Consider the following 23,896-nt stretch of genomic DNA (forward strand, 5'->3'; position numbering starts at 1 on the left):
CACTGCAACCTCTGCTTCCTGGGTTCAAGCGACTCTCCCGTCTCAGGCTCCCTAGTAGCTGGGATTACAGGTGCTCACCACCACAACAGGCTTTTTTTTTTTTTTTTAAGTAGAGACGGGGTTTCACCATGGTGGCCAGGCAGGTCTTGAACTCCTGACCTCAAGTGATACACCCGCCTCAGCCTCCCGAAGTGCTGGGATTACAGGCGTGAGCCACCATGCCCAACCTCAAACAACACTATTTTTAACTAATCACTTTTTGCTTTTACCTGCAAAGTCAACAGTAAAATTTTAAATTTGGTTTATTATAAACATATCACTATTCTTCACAGTGGCCAGTTCTCTGGCTCTATTTGCACCCTAAAAAGGGTGGGGGAGATGGGGGCAAGGAATGTAGACTGCTACAGTACAAGACTAAGGACAAATGAAAAATGTGGGAGAGGTACCACAAAATCCTTACAAATACATGTCTCAAATATCAGAAGGATACGTAGGCAGTTGTACATATCCTGAAGAGGTTTCTCATCAGCAAAGAGCCTAGACTGCACCAGCTGATGGATGAAGCTGATTTGCATGCTATGAACCAAAGCTCGCCCATCTTCCATTGGCAGAAGAAAAGAAGGTAGTTAATCAAATAGGTGTACAAATGTGTCACTATACCAACTAAGGAAGCACATAATAACAATGAATTTTTTTAAGAAGCACTGAAATTATCTACAGAAACTTGACATTGTACTCTGAGAAACACTGAAACTTCCATGGTCAATAGGTAGATACAATTACAAAACTTGCTTCAAATTACAGGATAAATTGCTACACACATTTATTATTTTGCAGGAATATATATATGTATTTTAGAGACAGGATCTTGCTCTGTCACCCAGGCTAGAGTGCAGTGGCATGATCATGGCTCACTGCAGCCTCAACCTCCCTGGGCTCAGGTGATCCTCCCACCTCCCAACCCCAGCCTCCCAAGGAGCTGGGACTATAGGAGCACAACACCACACCTGGTTAATTTTTAAATTTTTTTTAGAAATGGGGTCTTGCCATATTGTCCAGGCTGGTCTCAAACTCCTGAGCTCAAGCAATCCACCTGCCTCGGCCTCCCAAAGTAGTGGGCTTACAAGCATGAGCCATCATCCCCAGCTGGGAATATTTCAATAATATAAAAATATCAAACACTTAAATTAATACTTATGATTTAAATCACTACTTATGATTTACCTCCTGTTTCCTTATCCTCAACTAGAATTTCTAGCTTGAGAAGACGCCATGGAACATCAGGGTCATCTCCCATCACAGTCAAGGTGGCTTCAAATTCTCCTTCAACACGAAACTTCACCCGGCCATTTGCTTTTAGAAGAAAAAGATGAAGAAAAAGAAGTGTACTTTGCTAGAAAATGAGAATCTTCCCCCGACCTAGAACTTTGAGTCTTACTTATAAAAATTTTTAAATAGATTGAAGGTTCTTTCATAAGGTTCCAACAATTCAATGGTTCCTGAATAAGAAGTAGCCAGCTTCCAGGTCAAGAAATGAAAGGCAACTCTTCTAACATAAATGAACAATATTTTCTTGAGGCTCAACTCTGGGGAGCCTTCTCTCTTTCCAGCCCCACTCCCAAGCTGCAAATACCAGCACTGTATTTCTGGGTACTAAAGAGAAATGATATGGCTGACAAGTCATAGAATCAAACACCATAAAACTGTCAGTCAAATCTTCACAATGCTATTTCTTTGAATAAAACCCAAAAAGCTGTTCAGGAAAATATTCTAACATGCAAATTCTGTCGCCCAGGCTGGAGTACAGTGGTGCAATCTTGGCTCACTGCAACCTCTGCCTCCCAGGTTCAAGCAATTATCATGCCTCAGTCACCCAAACAGCTGGGGTTACAGGTGCGTGCCACCACACCCAGCTAATTTTTGTATTTTTAGTAGAGATGGGGTTTCACCATGTTGGCCAGGCTGGTCTCAAACTCCTGACCTCAAGTGATCTGTCTGCCTCAGCCTCCCAAAGTGCTAAGATTACAGGCATGAGCCACTGCACCTGGCCATCAAGTCTTAAAAAAAAATAAATTTCAGATACATACCAACTGTAAGATTTGCTAACTGAGGAGGAAGATCTGTGGTTACAAGCCGATGTCTAAGAATCTGATTCAGCTGATGGAGTGTGGCTTGTTTTTCAATTTTGGTAATTGGGTCTGGAGGAATAATTTTATCCTGCAAAAAAATTTAAGTGATTTGTAAATAATGTACGAAAAGGGATTTTAAAAAAAATCTTTTCCTGTTTTTATACAGTGTTTTCATATTTTACCTAAGAGAATCTCAACACACATTTCTGCAGTCTACATCCAAAAACAATGGCCATAACTATCATGCATAAGAGCAACAATGATTCCGGTCATTTAGCTAAGATCATAATACAACATGACCTCCTTTATGCTCTATTTACAAAGCAACTAAATATCACTTGATAACTTCCACAAGTTCTTACAAGTATAAAATACAATATGGCACCAAGTCAGTAAACTACCAAAACAATAAAAGTTTAAAACACTTTCAAAAAGCAACTAGCATGCAGCATTTTCACATCTGAAATAGATGTTATGTCTGCACATCCGCGCTCCCCTGGGGAAAAAAAAATAAAACCTTCACCCATTTTGATATCTACTCACATCTGGCCCCAACTTATTTCAAAAAAGTACAACTTTAGTTATAGAGAAAAAAGCAAACTATATATACTGTTTGTTTTAACAATGTTTTTTGCTGGGCTACTTAATAATACAATCCAACCCAATGGCAAAACCTTTAGTTTTTAGGAACATGGGGGCAAAGCACTTACCCTAATGCAGGTTGGCAGCCGTGGGTAAGAGCCAGTAGTCAGTACATCAATGGCATATGGGATGGCAAAACTAGGCAGGCGTGCATGGACCAGAGCATCTCTAGCTAACGAGGCCAGGCGATCAGCAGTGTCCACAAACAGGATGGCTTGCTGATCTAAAAAGCTTGAAATCATCTTTAAAGTAAAGGGTAAATGTATTAAGCATCCCTGAAAACTATCTCCTTTTCACACTAAATATTGTTAAATCATTCCAAAGTAAACTTCAAGGGGAATTAATATAATAAGTTTTCCCTATTTCAAAGTAGTTCTTCAAACATTCTCCAGTAATTTGAAGAAGAAATATTTAATACATTTGTATTTGATATTAAGAGCAATAATTTTCTGTCACTTTAAGTAAAAGCTTTCTAATTCATTTATCCATTCTTAACATTACACATACATAATATCAACGTTAGGAAAAATAAGTAGAATAAAATGGTTTTTTCTTCTTACAGACTTCCAGAGTTGGTTGGTAATGAAGGAGTTAAAAGCATGTACTCCTAGACCCAGACTGCCTTGTTCTCCATTTTAATTCTTCTACTTACTAGCCCTGTAACCTTGGGCGAGTAACTTAACCTCTTTGTGCCTCAGTTTTTTCAGCTGTAAAATGGAGGTGATCATGATTACCAATCTCATAAAGTTGTTCTCAGGATTAAGAGTTAATGCAAAATAGAGAACACAGAAATCCACACATAGCCAACTCATTTTCCAAAAAAGCACCAAGAACATACACTGGGGAAAGGGCAGTTTCTTTAATAAATGGTGATGGGAAAACTCGATAACCATATGCAAAAGAATGAAACTAGACCCCCATCTCTCACGCTATACAAAAATCAACTGAAAATGAATTAAAGGCTTAAGCGTGAGACCTGAGACTATGAAACTACTAGAAAAAAGCATTGGGAAAATGCTCTAAGACATTAGCCTGGGCTGGGCGCGGTGGCTCACGCCTGTAATCCCAGCACTTTGGGAGGCCGAGGCAGGCAGATCACGAGGTCAGGAGATCGAGACCATCTTGGCTAACACAGTGAAACCCCATCTCTATTAAAAATACAAAAAAGTTAGTGGGGCGTGGTGGCATGCGCCTGTAGTCGCAGCTACTCGGGAGACTGAGGCAGCAGAATGGCGTGAACCCAGGAGGTGGAGCTTGCAGTGAGTCGAGATCACGCCATGGCACTCCAGCCTGGGCAACAGAGCGAGACTCCATCTCAAAAACAAACAAACAAAAAAAGACAAGCAACAAAAGCAAAAATAGACAAAAGAGATTATATCAAGCTAAAAACCTTCTGCACAGCAAAAGAAATAATCAACAGTATGAAGAGACAACCCACAGAACAGGAAAAAACGCCTGCAAAATATCCATCTGACAAGGGATTAATATCCAAAATACATAAGGAACTCAACTCAATAGCAAAATAAAGCCAAATAACTCCATTTTTAAAATGAGCAAAATACCTGAATAAACATTTCTCAAAAGAAGACATACAAATGGCCAAAAGGTATTACGAAAAAAATGCAACATTACTAATCATCAACGAAATGTAAATAAAAACCACAATGAGATATCATCTCATCCCAGTTAAAATGACTATTATCAAAAAGACAAAAAATAACAGATGCTTGTGAGGATGTGGAGATGTGGAGGAAAGGGAATCCTCACGCTGTTGGTGGGAATGTGAAGTACTACAGCCACTACAGAGAACACTATGGAGGTTCCTCAAAAAAAAAAAAAAAAAAAAAAAAACTAAAAATAGGCTGTGTGTGGTGGCTCACATATGTAATCCCAGCGTTTGGGGAGGCAGAGGCAGGAAGACTGCTTGAGCCCAGGACTTGCAGACCAACCTGGACAACATAGGGAGACCCTGTCTCTACAAAAAATTAAAAAACAAACAAACTAGCCTGGCATAGTGGTGTATGCCTGTGGTCACAGCTACTAGGGAGGATCACTTGAGCCCAGGAGGTTGATGCTGCAAAGAGCCATGACTGTGCCACTGCACTCCAGTTTGGGTGACAGAATGAGACCCTGTCTCAAAAAACAAACAAACAACAACTACAAAACACTAAAAACAGAATTACCATAAGATCCAGCAATTCCACTGCTGAGTATATATCCAAGAGAAAGGAAATCAGCATACCAAAAAGACACCTGCACTCCCAGGTTTACTGCAGCACTATTCACAATAGCCAACATACAGAATCAACCCAAGGGTCCATCAACAGATGAATACAGAAAATACAGTACATATACACAATGGAATACCATTCAGCCATAAAAAAGAATGAAAGCCTGCCATTTGCAACAGCATGGCAGTGTGTTCACTGTGAAGTGAAGGTCACTATGTTAAATGAAATAAGCCAGGCACAGAAAGACAAATATTGCACATTCTCTCTCATACGTGAGAGTTAAAAAAGTGGATATCATGGAAGTAGAGAGTAGAATGCTGGTTAGGATAAGCTGGGAACGGGGGAGGAGGTATGAAGAAAAGTTGGTACAAAAATACAGTTAAAAGGAATAAGTTCTAGTATTTGATAGTAGAGTAGGGAAATGATAATTAACAGTAATTTATTGTATATTCAAAACAACAAGAACTGTAACATTCCCAACACAAAGAAGAATGTCTGAGGTAATGAATATCCCAATTATCCTGCCTTGATCACTATGTACATGTATCAAAATATCACATGTACCCCCAAAATATGTACAACTATGATATATCAATTGAAAAAAAAAGAGTTAACACATAAAAAACCTTTAGAACAGTGCCTAGAAAGAACATAGAAAACACTCCAAAACACCCATTATGAGATACAGGTCAACTTCATGCCCAATACAGAAATCCTTTCCATCAGTTTTCTACCCAATGCATTTCATAAGGATACCTAAACTAGTAGAGCTCATCACAGAGCTAAAAACTACCTCACTAAAACTTTTATCTTCTAGTTCATGGTTTGTTTGTTGTTGTTGTTGTTGTTTTGTTTTGGAGACAGTGTCTCGCTCTGTCCCCCAGGCTGGAGTGCAGTGGCACGATCTCTGCTCACTGTGACCTCCGCCTCCCGGGTTCAAGCAATTCTCCTGGCTCAGTCTCCTCAGTAGGTGGGATTACAGGGGTGAACCACCACCCCCAGCTAATTTTTGTATTTTTAGTAAAGACGGGGTTTCACCATGCTGGCCAGGCTGGTCTTGAACTCCTGACCTCAGGTGATCCACCTGCCTCAGCCTCCCAAAGTGCTGGTATTACAGGTGTGAGTCACTGCACCCGGCCATCTTCTAGTTCTATTCTAGAACAATACTTAAAGTTTTCTCTGTCATGTCCTTCGAACAGGCTGTCAGTGGCCAACTTAAAACATAGTACCCAGAATTAATACCAACATCACAAAAACACAGTGCTCTACAATTTCTTAGTGTTTTCAAACACTTTATTTGATTTTTGCAACTCTAGGAAGTACAACCAGATAATTACTATGAGCTTAGAGATGAGAAAATTGAGGCTTAGGTTAAGACACTTGCCCAAAAGGTCAATAATCAGAAGAAGTGAAACAACAACAACAAGAATATTTCTTCTAATTCTTAGTTAGACCCAATATACAGCACGGTCCAGTAAAAATGCTACCTTCTATGACTAGTACAATGAATTTCTATCAATGCCACCAACATTAACTTCTTATCAACAGTCATGACACTGCTAATACATTCTCAACTTTTTAACAGGCTTTTACTCAGATTTAGGCCATCTCATATCTCCCTTAACTCAGGTCACTGTAAAAATGCTTATCAGACCAAAGTCAAGCTCAAAGAGTACCAAAGACCTCCCCAGCAGAAAGACATGCATCAACCCTACTGGGATGCCACAGTTATCCAGCCCCTATCGCTCCACTTAAACATAAACAATGAATGAAACACTATCTAAACTACTTCACTGAACTCAAAATACACTAGCTTCAGCTACATTTCTTGAACTTAGAAATATAATTAATCAAGATAAAACGTGGCTGGGTGTGGTGGCTGACACCTGTAATCCCCAGCAGTTTGGGAGGTGGAGGCGGGAAGATTGCTTGAAGCCAGGAGTTCGAAACTAGGCAACCAAGTAAGACCCCAACTCTACAAAAACTTTTTAAAAATTAGATGGGCACAGTAGTGTGTTCCTGTGGTCTCAGCTACTCAGGGAGGCTGAGGTGGGAGGGCTGCTTGAGCCCAGAAGTTCAAGGTTGCAGTGAGCTGTGATTACACCACTGCACTCCAGCCTGGATGACAGAGTGAGACTCCATGTCTTTAAAAAAAAAAAAAAAAAGATAAAACTTGAGTTTTGAGTAACTGATTAGTGAATCCATTCACATAGACAGTCTTAGTTCACAAGAACTAATCCATGTTATTTTTAAGTATCCACACACCAGCTGTGAATATGTTTAATAATAATCTCCTTTAGAATTTAACACTGAATAAATGTTTCTCTAAACAAGACACACAAATGGCCAATAAGCACATGAAAACATGTTCAACATCACTGGTCATTAGGAAAATACAAATTAAAACTTTAATGAGATGCCACTTCATACCTATTAGGATGGCTAGACTCAAAAAGTCAGGTAACAACAAGTGTTGGCATGGATGTGGAGAAACTAAACTTCCATACATTGCTGGTGAAAATGTAAAATGGTGTGGCCACTTTGTAAAACAGTCTGGCAGTTCCACAAAAAGTTCAACAAAGAGTTACCATATGACCTAGCCATCCCACTCCTAGGTATACACTCAAGATAAATAAAAGCATACATCCAGACAGTTGGACATGACTATTTACAACAGCATTAGTCATAATAATCCAAAACTGGAAACAACCCAAATGCCTATTAACTGAACAGATAAACAAACATGTAGCATATCCATGCAATTCAGCCATAAAAAGGAATGAAGTAGTGACACATGCTACCACATGAATCAATCTTGAAAATACTACACTAAAAAAAAAATGCTAAGTTAAAGAAGCCAATCACAACACAACACATTTGATTCCATTTATATGAAATGTTCAGAACAGGCACATCTATTGAGGCGAAGTAGATTAGCGGCTGCTTAGGGCTAGAGGAGAGCTGGGGGTGACAACTAAAGGGCACAGGTTTTCTTTCTGAGGTGATTAAAATGTTCTAAAATTGACTGTGATGAAGGTTGCACATATCTGTGAATGTAACAAAAACCACTGAATTGTATACTTTAAGTGGGTGAATAGTATGGTATGTAAATGATAGCTCGATAAAGCTACTGAAAAAAATCTCCAGGAGAATGAGAGATATTTTCTCTTTTTCTTAGGCAAAACATTATCCAGGTTGTTTTACTATTAGTCAGAGTTCTATAAACTATGGATCTATATACTCATAATACATCCGGCATGGCTAAAGATCATTATCAAGAATCTCTAATAAAACTAGTTAAATAATCATTAGGTTGAAACATGAACAATCCCTCTAATTCTCATGGACGGACTGTATCCCTGACATAAACACATCTGTATCTACATTCAGAAAACAAAAATGCTGAGAGGGTCAGAGCAAGATAGTGGAATACAAGCCAACACTAGTCACCCCCTCTCCAGGAACATGAAATTTTTACTATCTGCACGCAGAAAAGCACTGTTACAAAAACCAAAAATCAGGTAAGCCATCACAGTACTTGGTTTTAACTTTATATCACTGAAAGAGGCATTGAGAAGGGCAGGAGAGGCAGTCTTGAATCGCTGACACTGCCCCTCCCCCGCTACTCCAGCAGAGGCCCTGCACTTAAGGGAGGGAGAGAACAGTGATTGGGGGACTTTACACTGAACTCAGTGCTGCCCTGTCATAGTGGAAAGCAAAGTTGTGCTGGGCCAGAAGGAGCATTTGGACCAGCCTTGGCCAGAGAATTGCCCATCGCAGCGGTCAGAACTTGAGTTTCTCCACAAGCCTTGCTAATATGGGCCAAAGTACTCTGGAGTCCTAGGTAAACATGAAAGGCAGTCTAGGACACAAGTATTGCAATTCCTAGGCAACTCCTAGTGCTAGGCTGGGCTCAGAGCCAGAGGACTAGGTGGTACATGACCTAGGGATACACCAGCTGGGGGCCTAAGGGAGTGCTTGCACCACCCTTCCACAAACCCCAGGCAGCGCAGCTTGTGACAACAAAAGAGACTCCTTTCTTCTGCTTGAGGAAGAGAGCAAAGAGTAAAAAGGACTTCGTCTTGCATCTTGGATACCAGCTCAGCCACAGTAGGACAGGGCACCAGGCAGAGTAGTGAGGCCCCTATTCCAGGCTTTAGCTCACAGATGACAAAGACACATCCTGGGCCAGCAGGGAACCTGCTGCCTTAAAGGAAAGGACCCAGTCCTGGCAGGATTCATCACCCGCTGAATAAAAGAGCCCTTGGGCCCTGAATAACCAGCAGTGATACCCAGGTAGTATGCCATGGACCTTGGGTTCTGAGATGTGCTGACTTCAGGTGTGACCAAGCACATTCAGAGCTATAGTGGCTATGGTGAAAGACTCCTGTTTGAGAAAAGCAGGGGGAAAAGTAAAGGGGACTTTGTTTTGCACCTTAGGTACCAGCTCGGCCAAAGTGGGGTACAGCATAAGCAAGCTCTTGGGGTCCCCAAGTCCAGGCCTAGGCTCTTGGACAGCATTTTTGGACCTCCCCGGGGCCAGAGGGAAGCCCACTGCCCTGAAGGATGAGTCCCAGGCCTGGCAGTATTCACCACAAGCTAACTGAAGAATCCTTCGATTTTAAGCGAACATCAGTGGTAGCCTAGCAGAACCCCTCCCATGGGCCGGTGATGGCCAAAGCGGGAGGCTCCTCTGCCTGTGGAAAGGGGAGGGAAAAGCAGGAAGGAAATTGTATTGTGGTTTGAATGTCAGCTTAGCCACAGTAAGAAAAGAATATCAGGCAAATTACTAAGGTTTTTGACTCTAATCCCTGCCACCAGACAGCATCTCTGGGCTCACCCAAAGCCTGGGGAAACTTGCCACCCTGAAAAACACAAACCTGACTGGCTTCGCCACCTGCTGATCATAGAGCCCTAGGGCCTGGAGTGAAGGTAAGTGGTAGCCAGGTAGTGGTTACACTGGGCCTTGGGCAAGACCCAGTGCTGTGCTGACTTCAGGTCTGAGCTGGTGCAGTCCTAGTGGTGGTGGCCATATGGGTGCTTACATCACCATACCCCCAGTTCCAGGTGGCTCAGCACAAAGAGCAAGACTTTGTTTGGAAGAAACTAAGGAAAAAGAACAAGAGCCTTTGGTTGGTAATCCAGAGAAATCTTCCAGATCTTATCCAAGACCATCAAGGCAGTACCTCTATGAGTCGGCAAAAACCACAGCATTATTGAGCTTGGGGCCTAAGTACCTTCAAATATCTGGAAAGCCTCCTCAAGAAGGACAGGCATAAACAAGCCCAGACTGCAAAGACTACAATAAATACCTAACTCTTTGAGGCCCAGATCTAAAAGCATCAAGATCATCCAGGAAAACAGGACCTCACCAAATGAACAAAAGAAGGTACCAGGAACCAATCCTGGAGAAACAGAGATATGAGACCTTTCCGACAGAAAATTCAAAATAGCTGTTTTGAGGAAACTCAAAGAAATTCAAGATAACACAAAGAATGAATTCAGAATTCTATCAGATAAATTTAACAGAGATTGAAAGAATTGCTTTAAAAATCAAGCAGAAACTCTGGAGTTGAAAAATGCAATTGGCATACTGAAGAATGTATCAGAATCTCTTAATAACAGAGTTGATTAACCAGAAGAAAGAATTAGTGAGCTTGAAGACAGGCTATTTGAAAATACACAGTCAGAAGAGACAAAAGAACAAAAAAGAATGAAGCACACCTACAAAATTTAGAAAATAGCCTCAAAAGGACAAATCTCAAAAGTATTGGCCTTAGAGAGGAGGCAGAAAAAGAGAGATAGGGGTAGTAAGTTTATTGAAAAGGATAACAACTGAGAACTTCCCAAACCTAGAGAAAGATATCAACACTCAAGTACAAGAAGATTATAGAACACCAAGCAGATTTAGCACCCACACGACTACCTCAAGGCATGTAATAATCAAACTCCCAAAGGTCAAGGATAAAGAAAGGATCCTAAAAGCAGCAAGAGAAAAGAAACAAATAACATACAACAGAGCTCTCTAATACGTTTGGCAGGAGACTTTTCAGTGGAAATCTTACAGGCCAGGAGAGAGTGGCATGACATATTTAAAGTGCTGAAGGAAAAAAAACTTTTACCCGAGGATAGCATATCCGGTGGAAATATCCTTCAAACATGAAGGAGAAATAAAGACTTTCTCTGACAAACAAGCTGAGAGATTTCATCAACATCAGACCTGTCCTACAAGAAAAGCTAAAGGGAGTTCTTTAATCTGAAAGAAAAGTATATTAATAAGCAAGAAGAAATCATCTAAAGGTACAAACTCACTGGTAACAGTAAGCACACAGAAAAATACAGAATTAACACTATAATTGTACTATGTAAACTACTCTTATCTTAAATAGAAAGACTAAATGATAAACCAACAGGAAATCATAACTACAACAACTTTTGAAGATACAGAACTTTTCAAGACAATAAGAACTAAAGAGAAACAAAAAAGTTAAAAAGGAGGGAGATAAAGTTAAATTGCAGAGTTTTCATTAGTTTTCTTTTTGCGTGTCTGTTTATGCAATCAGTGTCAAGTTGTCATCAGTTTAAAATAATGGGTTATAAGACAGTATTTGCAAGCCTCACAGTAACCTCAAATCAAAAAACACACAATGGGCCAGGAGCAGTGGCTCACGCCTGTAATCCCAGCACTTTGGGAAACCGAGGAAGGTGGATCACCTGAGGTCCGGAGTTCAAGACCAGCCTGGCCAACGAGGCAAAACCCTGTCTCTACTAAAAATATAAAAATTAACCAGGCGTGGTGGCATGCGCCTGTAATCCCAGCTACTCAGGAGGCTGAGGCAGTAGAACCGCTTGAATCTGGGAGTCAGAGGTTACAGTGGGCCAAGATGGCGCCACTGCACTCCAACCTGGGCAACAAAGCAAGACTCCGTCTCAGGAAAAAAATAAAATAAAATACAACGGATACAAAAAATAAAAAACAAGAAATTACATCATGTCACCAGAGAAAATCACCTTCACTAAAAGGAAGATAAGAAGGAAGGGAAAAAGGAAGAGAAGACCACAAAACAACTAGAAAACAACAAAACGGCAAGGGTAAATCTCTACTTATCAATAATAACACTAAATGTAAATGAACTAAACTCTCTAATAAAAAGGCACAGAGTGGCTGAATGGATTTAAAAAAACAAGACTCAATGATCTGTTGCCTATAAGAAACATACTTCACCTATAAAGACACACATACACAGACTGAAAATAAAGGGATGGAAAAAGATTTATATGTCAATGGAAACCAAAAAGGAGTAGGAGTAGCTATACTTAGACAAAATAGATTTCAAGACAAAAACTATGAAAAGAGACAAACGAGGTCATTAATGATAAAGGAGTCAATTCAGAAAAAGGATATGATTGTAAACATATATGTATCCAACACTGGAGCACCCAGATACATAAACCAAATACTAATATTATTAAAGAGCAAGATGTCAATACAATAATAGCTGCAGACTTCAACACCCCACTTTCAGCACTGGACGGATCTCCCAGACAGAAACTCAACAGAGAAACATGGAACTTAATCTGCACTATGGAACAAATAAACCTAATAGATATTTACAGAACATTTTATCCAAAGGCTGCAGGATACACATTCTTCTCCTCAGCATATAGATCATTCTCAGGGATAGACCGTATGTTAGGCCACAAAGCAAATCTTAAAACATTTAGAAAAACTGAAATAATATCAAGCATCTTCTCTGACCACAATGGAATAAAACTAGAAAACATTAAGAGGAATTTTGGAAACTATACAAACACACGGAAACAATATGCTCCCAAATGAACAGTGGGTCAATGAACAAATTAAGAAGAAAATTTACAAATTTCTTGTAATAAATGATAATGGAAACACAACATACCAAAACCTATGGGATGCAGCACTAAGAAAGAAAGTTATAGTTACAAGTGCCTACATCAGAAAAGAAGAAAAACTTCAAATAAATAACCTAAGGATGCATCTTAAAGACTATAAAAGCAAGAGAAACCCGAAACCTAAAGATCTGGGCAGAAATAAATGAATTTGAAATGAAGAAAACAATGCAAAAGATCAATGAAACAAGAAGTTGATTTTTTGAAACAATGAACAAAATTGACAAACCTTTAACCAGACTCACAAAGAAAAAAAGAGAGAAGACCCAAATGAATAAAATCAGGGATGAAAAGGAAACATTACAACTAATACCACAGAAATTCAAAGGATCATTAGTGGCTACTGTAAGCAACTACATGCCAATAAATTGGAAAATCTAGAGGAAATAGATAAATTCCTAGACACATACAACCTGTGAAGATTGAACCATGAAGAAATTCAAAACCCAAACACACTAATAACAAGTAACAAGATTGAAGCTATAATTCATTATATTAATTATAATTTGTCTCCCAGCAAAGAAAAGCCCAGGACCTTATGGCTTCACTACTGAATTCTACCAAACATTTAAAGACGAACTAATAACAATCCTACTCAAACTATTCCAAAAAATAGTGGAAGAGGGAAAACTTCCAAACTCATTCTACAAGGCCAGTATTACCCTAATACCAAAACCAGACAAAGACAAATCAAAAAAATAAAATTACAGACCAATATATCTGATGAATGCTGATACAAAAATCCTCTCAACAAAATACTAGCAAACCAAATTCTACAAAACATTAAAAAGATCGTTCGTCATGACCAAGTGGGATTTATCCCTGGGATGCAAGGATGGTTCAAAATATACAAATCAATCAATGTGATATATCATATCTATAGAATGAAAAATAAAAACCATGTGATCATTTCAACTGATGCTGAAAACACATGTAATAGCATTCAACATCCCTTCATGATAAAAACCCTCAAAAAACTGGGTATAGAAGGAACATACCTCAACATAATAAAAGTCATATTTGACAGACCCACAGCTAATTATCATGCTGAATGGAGAAAAACTGAAAGCCCTTCCTCTCAGACCTGGAACACGACAAGGATGCCCATTTTCACTACTATTATTCAACACAGTACTGGAACTCCTAGCTAGAGCAATCAGACAAAAGAAAGAAAGAAAGGGCATCCAAATTGGAAAGGAAGAAGTCAAATTATCCTTGTTTGCAGATGATATGATCTTATATTTGGAAAAACCTAAAGACCCCACCAAAATCTATTAGAACTGATAAATTCAGTGAAGTTGCAGAATACAAAATCAACATACAAAACATCAGTAGTATTTCTATATGCCAACAGTGAACAATCTGAAAAAAAAAATCAAGTTTTTATTCCTTAACGCTTCTTGAACATAGCATAAAACTTTATTTCTGGTAGATTTTAGCATCTTTGGTACACTGCACTGCATGTCACTTTGCATTCCAAAGAGTGATTCAATAGTCGAAAGACCATGAGGTTCTCGAAGGCAGGGGCTATTCCTTATTGAAAATTCCATCCTCTGTCCCCTATACCCTGTGCTTATTAGAGGTTTGGAGAATTAGTAAATAAACAGAAAAATGTTGTTATCAGCCTCTGTGACCTTGAAGAAGCCATATAACTTCTAGGAACCTTATCGTTTCATCATCTGTAAAAGTGGAAAAAAAAATTACCAACTCTGCCATTCTCACAGGATTGTCAAGAATTAATAAGCAAAATGTAAGGGAGAACCTTGCAAATTCTAAGGAATCGTACAAATATAAACTAACAATTTTCCCCCTTTTTCCCCAGTCTCATATTTAAAGTCTCCTCATGTAATGATGTCTCCAGCTACCTCCTCTTCTTTCTGATCAGGTGTCCATAAACAAATACTAAGTTTCTGCAGAAATATACATTATCATTCAGAAATATGATTATTCACGTCACTCAAATCGGCAAGGATAGTTACAGCTAAAATGTCTATCATAACATCCGAAAAGTTATTTTATACAAAGTAAAATAAAAAGTTTAACTCACCGCACATTTTTCCACTTTGCCAGCATTATTAGCCCATTTCACTAAAGCTAATAATCGAACGAAGAGTTGGCGTGTCCGGCTAGCAAACTGCACTATTTCTATTTTCCTATAAAATAAAACAACTCTTAAAGAACCAACATATTAGAAAAAGTATTTCACAATTTATTTCAGCTGAGCAAAAAATAAATAAATATATAAATAAATCAGCCTTTGCTTAAAACCACTACAAAATGAGCCACCTAAAGTATTTATCTAAATATGAACTATTGTCACATTTTGTATACTATCTGCATATGCTTTTTCACCTCAGAGCAATAAACCAAATAGAATGTTTTAGCAGTAAGTCACATTTTTAAATTGATTTTATATTGTAATAAAAGTTGTTTACAAAAATATACTAAATTCAGTATATGGCAGTAGAAGTAAACTGGTTCACAGAAGGGATTAAATGAAGAGTTATGAATTATCAACTCATAACTGAAATCAGGAGTAATTTAATTAGTAAGTAATTAGTAACCCTTTTGGTAAGTGAAAGGAATTGAAACTGATCATTACCAAAGCCTGAAACTGTATTCATTCTACAAAAGGGCACCATTTCCCATCCTGCACCAGCATGAAAGATTGAACAATCAGGCCGGGCGCGGTGGCTCAAACCTGTAATCCCAGCACTTTGGGAGGCCGAGACAGGCGGATCACGAGGTCAGGAGATCGAGACCATCCTGGCTAACATGGTGAAACCCCGTCTCTACTAAAAACTACAAAAAAACTAGCCGGGCAAGGTGGCAGGCGCCTGCAGTCCCAGCTACTCGGGAGGCTGAGGCAGGAGAATGGCGTAAACCCGGGAGGCAGAGCTTGCAGTGAGCTGAGCTGAGATCCGGCCACTGCACTCTAGCCTGGGCGACAGAGCGAGACTCCATCTCAAAAAAAAAAATTGAATAATTAAAGAACTTAACTATGTAACTCTTTACCAAACTAATTTCAGTGACAAACTTGGATACATTAAAAAATATCCAAGCAAAGCTAAAGAAATTACTTTGAGTACTAAAAATAAAAGGTCTGTCCATATCTAGTTTTATCCTATACTCACTATTATTCCTTTTCCCCCAATACTCATTAGTACTTTTATCTCATCCTAAAGCCCCAAAAGCTTTACTAATGTCAATCAACGTGTTAGCTAGATCTCTCAACTTCATAGCAGCTATAAAACTGATAATCATATCTTTCATGGTCTAAGACACTGAAAAAAATATTCAACAAGCCAGGACTGATGACAGGACCCAGCAGGACACCAACCTCCCTCCAAGTAGGCTCTGACCTATTAATCTTAGTACAGCTGTTCAATGACCTACAGATCCAATCCACATCTCTGCATCTTGCCAATACCACCACCATAATGCAATGCACCAAAGTAAAAGTTCTTGCTGAAGAAAAAGCCTTGACTGAAGGCTAGAGGCTAGCTCCTACTGAGAGCACACATAGCCCACAAGCACTCTAAAAGGCTCTCTTAAAGATAGGCCAGCAATGATTAGTGGTACTATAAAGAGAAGAATCAAGGGCATAATTATAACTCTTTGCCAGTGTCTATGAAGGATCATGAGACAAGACTGAGACACAGCAGAAATGTTAAACACACATTAAGATCCAGCAGATCTCAGGGCTGGGAACCTCAGTACCTTCACTCTAACTCAGCAATGGCTTATAGAGGATGCAATGTTTCTGCTCCTCTCACAGAGCAAACACACTTGTCTATTATTAATTCGGTTTCCCAAACGCAGTCCTCTACTAGAATGGAGATGTCCCCCTTGTAAACTACAGTAACATGGTTTTCTGACACCATGTCGTCCCAAGTGAAAGGGAACATGAGTTTTCCAAAGGCCCAGTTTCCCTTCATACCCCACAGGAGACAGAACAAATCCTTGACTTAACGTTTTCCCCCTTTAATACTGACCAGCCAAACCATAACACAGGTTTCCTTAATTGTCTCTTTTACTTCTACCTTTTTGATATCTAAGTCGATCAAAAAGTTAAGCTGGGGTTGGCAATGGAGTGTTGCCACTAAGAAATGCTAAAAAGTTGCCAAGTGATTTGGTATTTAAAAAAAAAAAAAAAAAAAATCAACCAAGGAGCATAAGTAGTGCCAAAGATATGGTCAAGTACCGTATACTGTAGTTACAATTTAAATCTCCATCAAATGATTTTTTTGAAACTTTAGTTTAGCTTGTTCCTTTGGCCTCTGGAAACATTTTAGCCTTAAGTTAAATCTTAAGCTCCAAGCTCCAACTGAACCAAAATGTTAACTATGTAACAGTAGGAGCAGCAGGCAAATGTCAATTCTCTAAAGATACTTAATAGCATCATTGTTGCAAGTGATAAATTAGCAGCCAACTTTTTTTTTTTTTTTTTTTTGAGACAATGTTTCACTCTGTTGCCCAGGCTAGAGTGCAGTGGCCTGACCTCCGCTCACTGCAACCTCTGCCTCCTGGGTTCAAACAATTCTTCTGCCTCAACCTCCTGAGTAGCTGGGACTACAGGCGCATGCCACCATGACTGTGGCAGTCAACTTTCTAAAGCCAGTCTGCTGCTCCTCGGCGTCTTCCTTTACAGACTATACCTTCTACATCTTAATATCACCCTTAGGGACTTGACCAGGTCAGTCACTCAATAAAGGTTTGTAGAATAGAAGATGTAGAACTGGTCTCACATCAACTATTGTTAAGGGTTAGGAAATTACATTTCCCAGGACTCCCTAAACCCATGGTGTGAAAAATTATTCTAGACTCTTTGGGCCTAGGTTTCCAATCCACAGCCCTACACCACCCATACCCACACACCAACACTCATAGATTGATCAATAAAGAGACTTTAAGGGTTTGTTTGTTTGTTCATTTGTTTGTTTTCATACTCACCTTTCCACATCAGATTTCCTTGGCAGTCTAAGACAAAAAAAAAAACAAAAAACAAAAAACAAATTGATTAAATACATGTATACCTTCATTCTAATGTGATAATAGTCTTTACTTTGACTCTATTAAATACATTAATGTTTCAGAAAAACTGGGTAAACAGCTACTACAGGGTCATGTGGCTACCTACGTTTTTTTTAGATTTATGAGTTTCCAGCAGCATGGTTGTAAGGCAAAAACCAACCAAAGAACATTCCTCTCCATTCAAAATACTTCAAAACGTATTGCATGAACCTCAAACATTTAAAAAGCCCAAGTCCCACATTAGCACACTGTATCATAGGGTAACAGAGAAAAGATTATTTTAAAACCAAAATGGTCACAGATGCAGAACTTACTACTTTGTTGCCAGCCTCCCTGTATCCAATGGATACCTGTTTCCAAGCAATAATCCCTCCATGTTGTGTTATGGTAGACAAAACTGGAAGCTAAGCATACAAAAGGGCCAGTGTATGTCAAGGGTTTTACAGTAATTATGTTGCATGGTGGTTAGATGAAAAATGTTTTATTGCTTTTAAACAGCTCCAATAGGATTTTTAAATTTCTTTTTGCTAGTCCTCCAATACTGATAGCCAGCAACCAATGTCAGCTTCTTCCCAGATAAGTTATACCATTTAACATTCACATCCACTGATGTCTAGAAAGATCCTTAATGCCTCCTGAATTGCCACATTCTGTTAACCTCTATCCCACAGTCCAAGATTCAATGGCCTAAACGACTCTCATGCCTCTTTCACAGCTAATCAGTTCTTGAAGTATACACACCCAGCCATTTAGATTGTCTCCCACCCGTGTGCCACAGGAACAGAAAAACTAAAACTACTTCCAGAGGTTCAAAGTACAAGGAGGAGAAAATATTAAAATGAGCTCTGGCTTATAGTTACCTGCTATTCTTAGGGTAGACAGTGAGATGGAAGTTAAAGTTATGGTCAGAATGATACAGAGAGCTAGGTGGGATGAAGACCAGAGGGATGAAGCAGAAATTAAGGTCCTGTTAGAAGACTGCAAATAAAGGCAGCTACTGGCAAGTTCCTCTACATGCCAAACCTTCTGAGAACACTCCTTGAGAATCCACAGCCCTTCCCCTGTCTTCACCTCAAGGGAGGGGGAGAATGAGAACGATGGGTATCTATAAGGGGAGAAGGGGAGTAGAGCCTCTGGGGGTAGAAAGAACAGCAATCATTGTTCCCACTCCTCCTACCTGCCTCAGAGACCCTAAAAGGACCATCTCATGTCAGAGGCAGCATCAGTTCAGGGACAAAAGACAGGCTTTGCTGCCTGCCTCCCCTTTCCCCTATTCCTCCTAATCTATTTGAAATTCTTTTATAGATAAGAAAGTTACCACATAGGGTAAAAGCTCTAAAATGCAAATGTTGGGAGGTAAGGCATAGAAATTTATTTACACCAAAGCACAATAAGACAAGATGCCATGACTGAGATCCTGGCATTTTCTGATTTTAATTAAAAGAAGTTAAAAAAAAAGGCGGGGGGGCCAGGTACATGGCTCATACTTGTTATCCCAGCGCTTTGGGAGGCTTGGCGGGGGGCGGGGGTTGGGCTGCAGATCACTTGAGTTCGGGAGTTCGGGACCAGCCTAAGCAACACGGCAACCCCATCTCTACAAATAATACATATTAGCCAAGTGTGGTGGCAAGTAGTCCAGCTACTTGGAAGGCTGAAGTGGGAGAATCACCTGAGCCCTGGAAGTTCAGGCTGCAGTGAGCCATGATTGTGCCACTGCATTCCAGCCTGGGTGACAGAGCAAGACCCTATCTCAAAAAATAATAAAGAGTAGAACCTAGGTCTCTAAAAAGTCAAGGCAGAGAGTAAACTCTAGGATGAGAGCGTGTATGTTGAGGGGGAAGGGAGGTGGACAAGCAGAAAAACCCAGAAATCTGAGACCAAAACAAAACCACCTAAGTTGCCAAGGTTGTCCTTTTTACCTTTGATAGTTCACACACAAGCATCACTTGTTACTGAAATGAGTAACTGTTTCCCTAAAGACTCATAAAGTATAGCTAGAACAGGGGCTCTACATTAACATATTAATCCTGACAGTTTTTAGGGAAAATATACTATTTAGGAACTTCCATGGTAAGTTTCCAAACTAATTTTATTAATAATTACCACAATCAAAAGTGAAAAAAGTTTTTTAGTATACCTGTGTATCAAGAGCAAAAATAACTTTTCCTATTAAATTTCCCATGATTTACAATTCTTTTTGAACAATATTTTTATTGATGCATTAAAGATGTATGGTTTCACAGTACATATAATTTCATACATTTATACAATTTGCAAAGATCAAATCAGTGTACTTGTGATATCCATCACCTTAAATATTTTTCTTTATGCTGGAAACATCTGAATTATTCTCTTCTAGCTATTTTGAAGTGTACAACAGATTCTTGCAAACTAGTCATCCTACTGATTTATCAAACACTAGTTATTTCTTCTATCAAACCATATATTGATTTATGACAATTCTAAACATTCATGTATTAAATCAATAAATACTTAGTTAAGCCCTGTGTGCCAGGCATTGTTCTAGGCCCCAGGGAAAGTCATAAACAAATCAAAATCTCTGTCCTTATGGGGTGGGAACGAACAACAAACTAATAATGTCAGGTGGCAATAAGTGCTGTAAAGAAAAATAGAGCAGCAAGTAAGAAGGATAGAGTGAAGGGGCAGAGTACTATTTTATAGGTGGTCAGAGAAAATCTTTCTGATAAATTGTATGTAAACAAGGACCTAAAGGACTAATGAGAAAGCAATCCACACAGATTTCTAGGGAAAAAGCAAGGGCTTGAAGATGGCACCATGCTAGGCACTAACAAGAAACATCAAGAAGGTTTGGAGGCTGGGCGGGATGGCTCACACCTGTAATCCCAGCATTTTGGGAGGCCAAGGAGATTAGATTACCTGAAGTTGGGAGTTTGAGACCAGACTGGTCAACATGGTGAAATCCCATCTCTACTAAAAATACAAAAATTAACCAGGTGTGGTGGTGCATGCCTGCAATCGCAGCTACTCAGGAGGCTGAGGCACAAGAATCACTGGAACCCGGGAGGCGGAGGCTGCAGCAAGCCGAGATCACACCACTGCACTCCAGCCTGGGCAACAGTGAGACTCTGTCTCAAAAAAAAAAAGTCTGGGAGGCAGAGGTGGGAGGATTGCTTAAAGCCCAGGAGTTCAAGATCAGCCTGGGCAACACAGTGAGACTCTTGTCTCTATCAAAAATAAAAAAAATTAGCTGGGCGTGGTGGCACATGCCTGTAGTTCCAGCTATTTGGAAGGCTGAGGCAGGAGGAGCAGTTGAGCCCAGGTCAAGAGGCTGCAGTGAGCATGACTGTGCCACTGCACTCCAGCCTGGGCAACAGAGCAAGACCCTGTCTCAAAAAAGAAACATCAGGAAGGGTAATGTGGTCAGAACAGGATAAGCAAAGAGGAGAGTTTCAGGACATGCAGTTAAAGAGGTAAGGGACAAACCAAAAGTGGTAAAGAGGTTGGAGACAAAAAAAAAAAAAAGAGGTAAGGAAAAGAGAAGGCACATCATGTAAGGCCTTAAAGGTAAGATGACCACATGTTCTGGTTTTCTGGTTTGCCCAAGACAGTCCTGGTTTATGCCTCTTGTTCTGACATTATTATCATCAGCCCCACTATGCTCAAAAGTGTCCCGGTTTGGACCATAAATTTTATGATCACTATACAGGTGATTATCAACACTTTTTTTTTTTTTTTTTTTTTGAGAAAGGATCTCACTGTCACCCAGGCTGGAGTGCAGTGGTGCGATCATGCTCACTGCAGCCTCAACCTCCTGGGCTCAAGGGAACCTCCTGGGCCCAAGCAATCCTCCCACCTCCGCCTCCCAAGTAGCTAGAACTACAGACTTGGGCCACCACACCCAGCTAATTTTTTATTTTTGGTAGAGACAGGAGTCTCGAACTCCTGGGCTCAAGTGATACCGCCTCAGCCTCCCAAAGTGCTGGGATTACAGGTATGAGCCACCACACCTGGCAATTATCAAAACTTTTTAATCTCAGTGAGATGGGGAACCATCGAAGGGTTCTGAGCAGAGAAATTTTAAAAGAATCATTCTGGCTATTTTGTGGAGAAGAAACTATAGAAGGGGCAAGGGAACTACAGAGATACCAGTGAGCTAACTACTGCAGTGAGCTAACTACTGCACAGGTGAAGGATTAGGTGGCTTGGACCAACACTTGGTGGAAGTGTTGAGAAATGGTCAGACTCTGAAGACAAAGATAACAGGACTTGCTGATGTATGTAGGATGTGAAGAAAGAGGAGCTAGGAGTTACTCCAAAATTTTTGGCCTGAGCAACAACAGGAAGAATGGAGATACTATTTAGTGAGATAGCAAAGAAGGTTTTGCAGGAGGGAGGACAGTGGAATCAGGAGTTTGGTCCTGGAGTTGCTATGTTGAAACGCCTATCAAGATACTGAAATGTAGGCATCTGGATATAGAGTCTGGAGTTCATCAGAGAGGTCTGTGCTGGAGATACAAATATGGGAATCATCATATAAAGGGTGTGGGACTATAACTACATACTTATTCTACAGCAATAAAACAGATGTTCCTCTCTTCATACACCAACTCCTAAAATAGTAAAAAGACAAAAAACCACAATTCAAGGAATTTCTACAAATCCCCTATGGAAAAGCAAACTACACCACCGATAGCATCAGTTTTCAACATTTTTTTTCCATAGCTCTATATAGGACAGCGACCTTCACATACATTAAACTTACTCATGGATATTCTTGGATTTTTATGAAATCCAACAATAAATGGTGCAGAGAGGTATGTCATTACAATAGTCCCTAATCCTGACAGCTATTTAAATTTCTCATTAGCCATGGGCAGGCTTCTTTAACTCTACTTTTTTCTGTCCCATTCAAAAAAGTACAGTACATCAAAACTGAGAATGACGTTTTACAGGAGTAAGTGGAGCCTATTCTTTCAGCCATCTGCAAACAAGTATCTGTTATCAATCTCTAAAAACGAATTACTGTGACGCTTTACAGCCTAATATCTGCATACTAATGTATCTCAACTGATAACCCTGATCTGAAGTCTTGCAATAGATAAATAATAAAATTCTGATTAACTTTTTCTGAACCTGGGTTATAAGATGTACAACTGAGTCCCAAAATGTTACGGTGCCTTTTCTTCACACACTGAAATTCATTAGTATATTCTGATCCTATTCTGAAGGGATTAACAACTTAATCATGCCCCAAGGCATTCCATGGGTAACTAGGTGATTTATAAACCCCCTTCATACTCCAAGAAATAACAGAGTACATACAAAAAAAATTTTACTCACACTAACTTCATTAAGACCTCAAACACTCAAAAGTTCCAGAAAAAAGTACTTTGAATTCAAATTTGTATTTTATACACAACGCATGTAGCTCCTCTATTAACTTAGAAGCAATAACAGCTTACATTTAAAACGTATCGTCAAGAGGCTGTAATACAAATTTCCCGTCTATGGAGTTTTTTCTGAAAGCTCGAATATTATGTATTCCAGCCAAGAAATCAAGAGAGTTCTGTTGGGAACTCGGACAAAAATTTCATACAATTTTCAGTGGAAGTGTAACAACACGCAAAATTAACAAGTCTCGGTTGCATCGTTGCCAGGAAGACCCCAGATACAAAGCTTCTTCTCCACCTCCGCTGAACCCCAGGAGTTCAAAAATTCTAGACTAAGCAGTCCAGCGGAGAACACAGCAGCCTCTCGGGGAGAGGGAGGTGCAAACGTCTCAGCCGGTTGGGCGGGAAGGGGGGGCTGGGGAACAGGCAGGGGTTTCGGGGCACTTACAGGTCCGTCAACACCATAAGCTCCGAGTAGGCCCGGTGCAGCAGAAATTCAATGAGGGTGCTCAGCCGGTAGCCCGGGCTAGCCGCAGCTGCAGCGGCCGCCGCCACGGCGGCT

The 23,896-nt window shown here is 39.8% G+C and overlaps 1 protein-coding gene across 1 annotated transcript in view; it reads right to left on the reverse strand.

Moving 5' to 3' along the window:
* Positions 1-23,896, reverse strand: part of MED14 (mediator complex subunit 14) — an 87,187-nt gene that overhangs the window by 62,486 nt on the left and 805 nt on the right. Inside the window, exons 2-7 of the mRNA XM_011980198.1 lie at positions 17,882-17,908; positions 14,976-15,081; positions 2,840-3,013; positions 2,088-2,217; positions 1,225-1,353; positions 491-598 (exon numbers count right to left, since the gene is read on the reverse strand). Coding sequence (XP_011835588.1) covers positions 491-598; positions 1,225-1,353; positions 2,088-2,217; positions 2,840-3,013; positions 14,976-15,081; positions 17,882-17,908 — 674 coding nt within the window. The remainder of the gene's footprint in view (positions 1-490; positions 599-1,224; positions 1,354-2,087; positions 2,218-2,839; positions 3,014-14,975; positions 15,082-17,881; positions 17,909-23,896) is intronic.

Source organism: Mandrillus leucophaeus, unplaced genomic scaffold (assembly GCF_000951045.1).
Source record: "Mandrillus leucophaeus isolate KB7577 unplaced genomic scaffold, Mleu.le_1.0 Scaffold209, whole genome shotgun sequence".
Classification (NCBI taxonomy): domain Eukaryota; kingdom Metazoa; phylum Chordata; class Mammalia; order Primates; family Cercopithecidae; genus Mandrillus; species Mandrillus leucophaeus.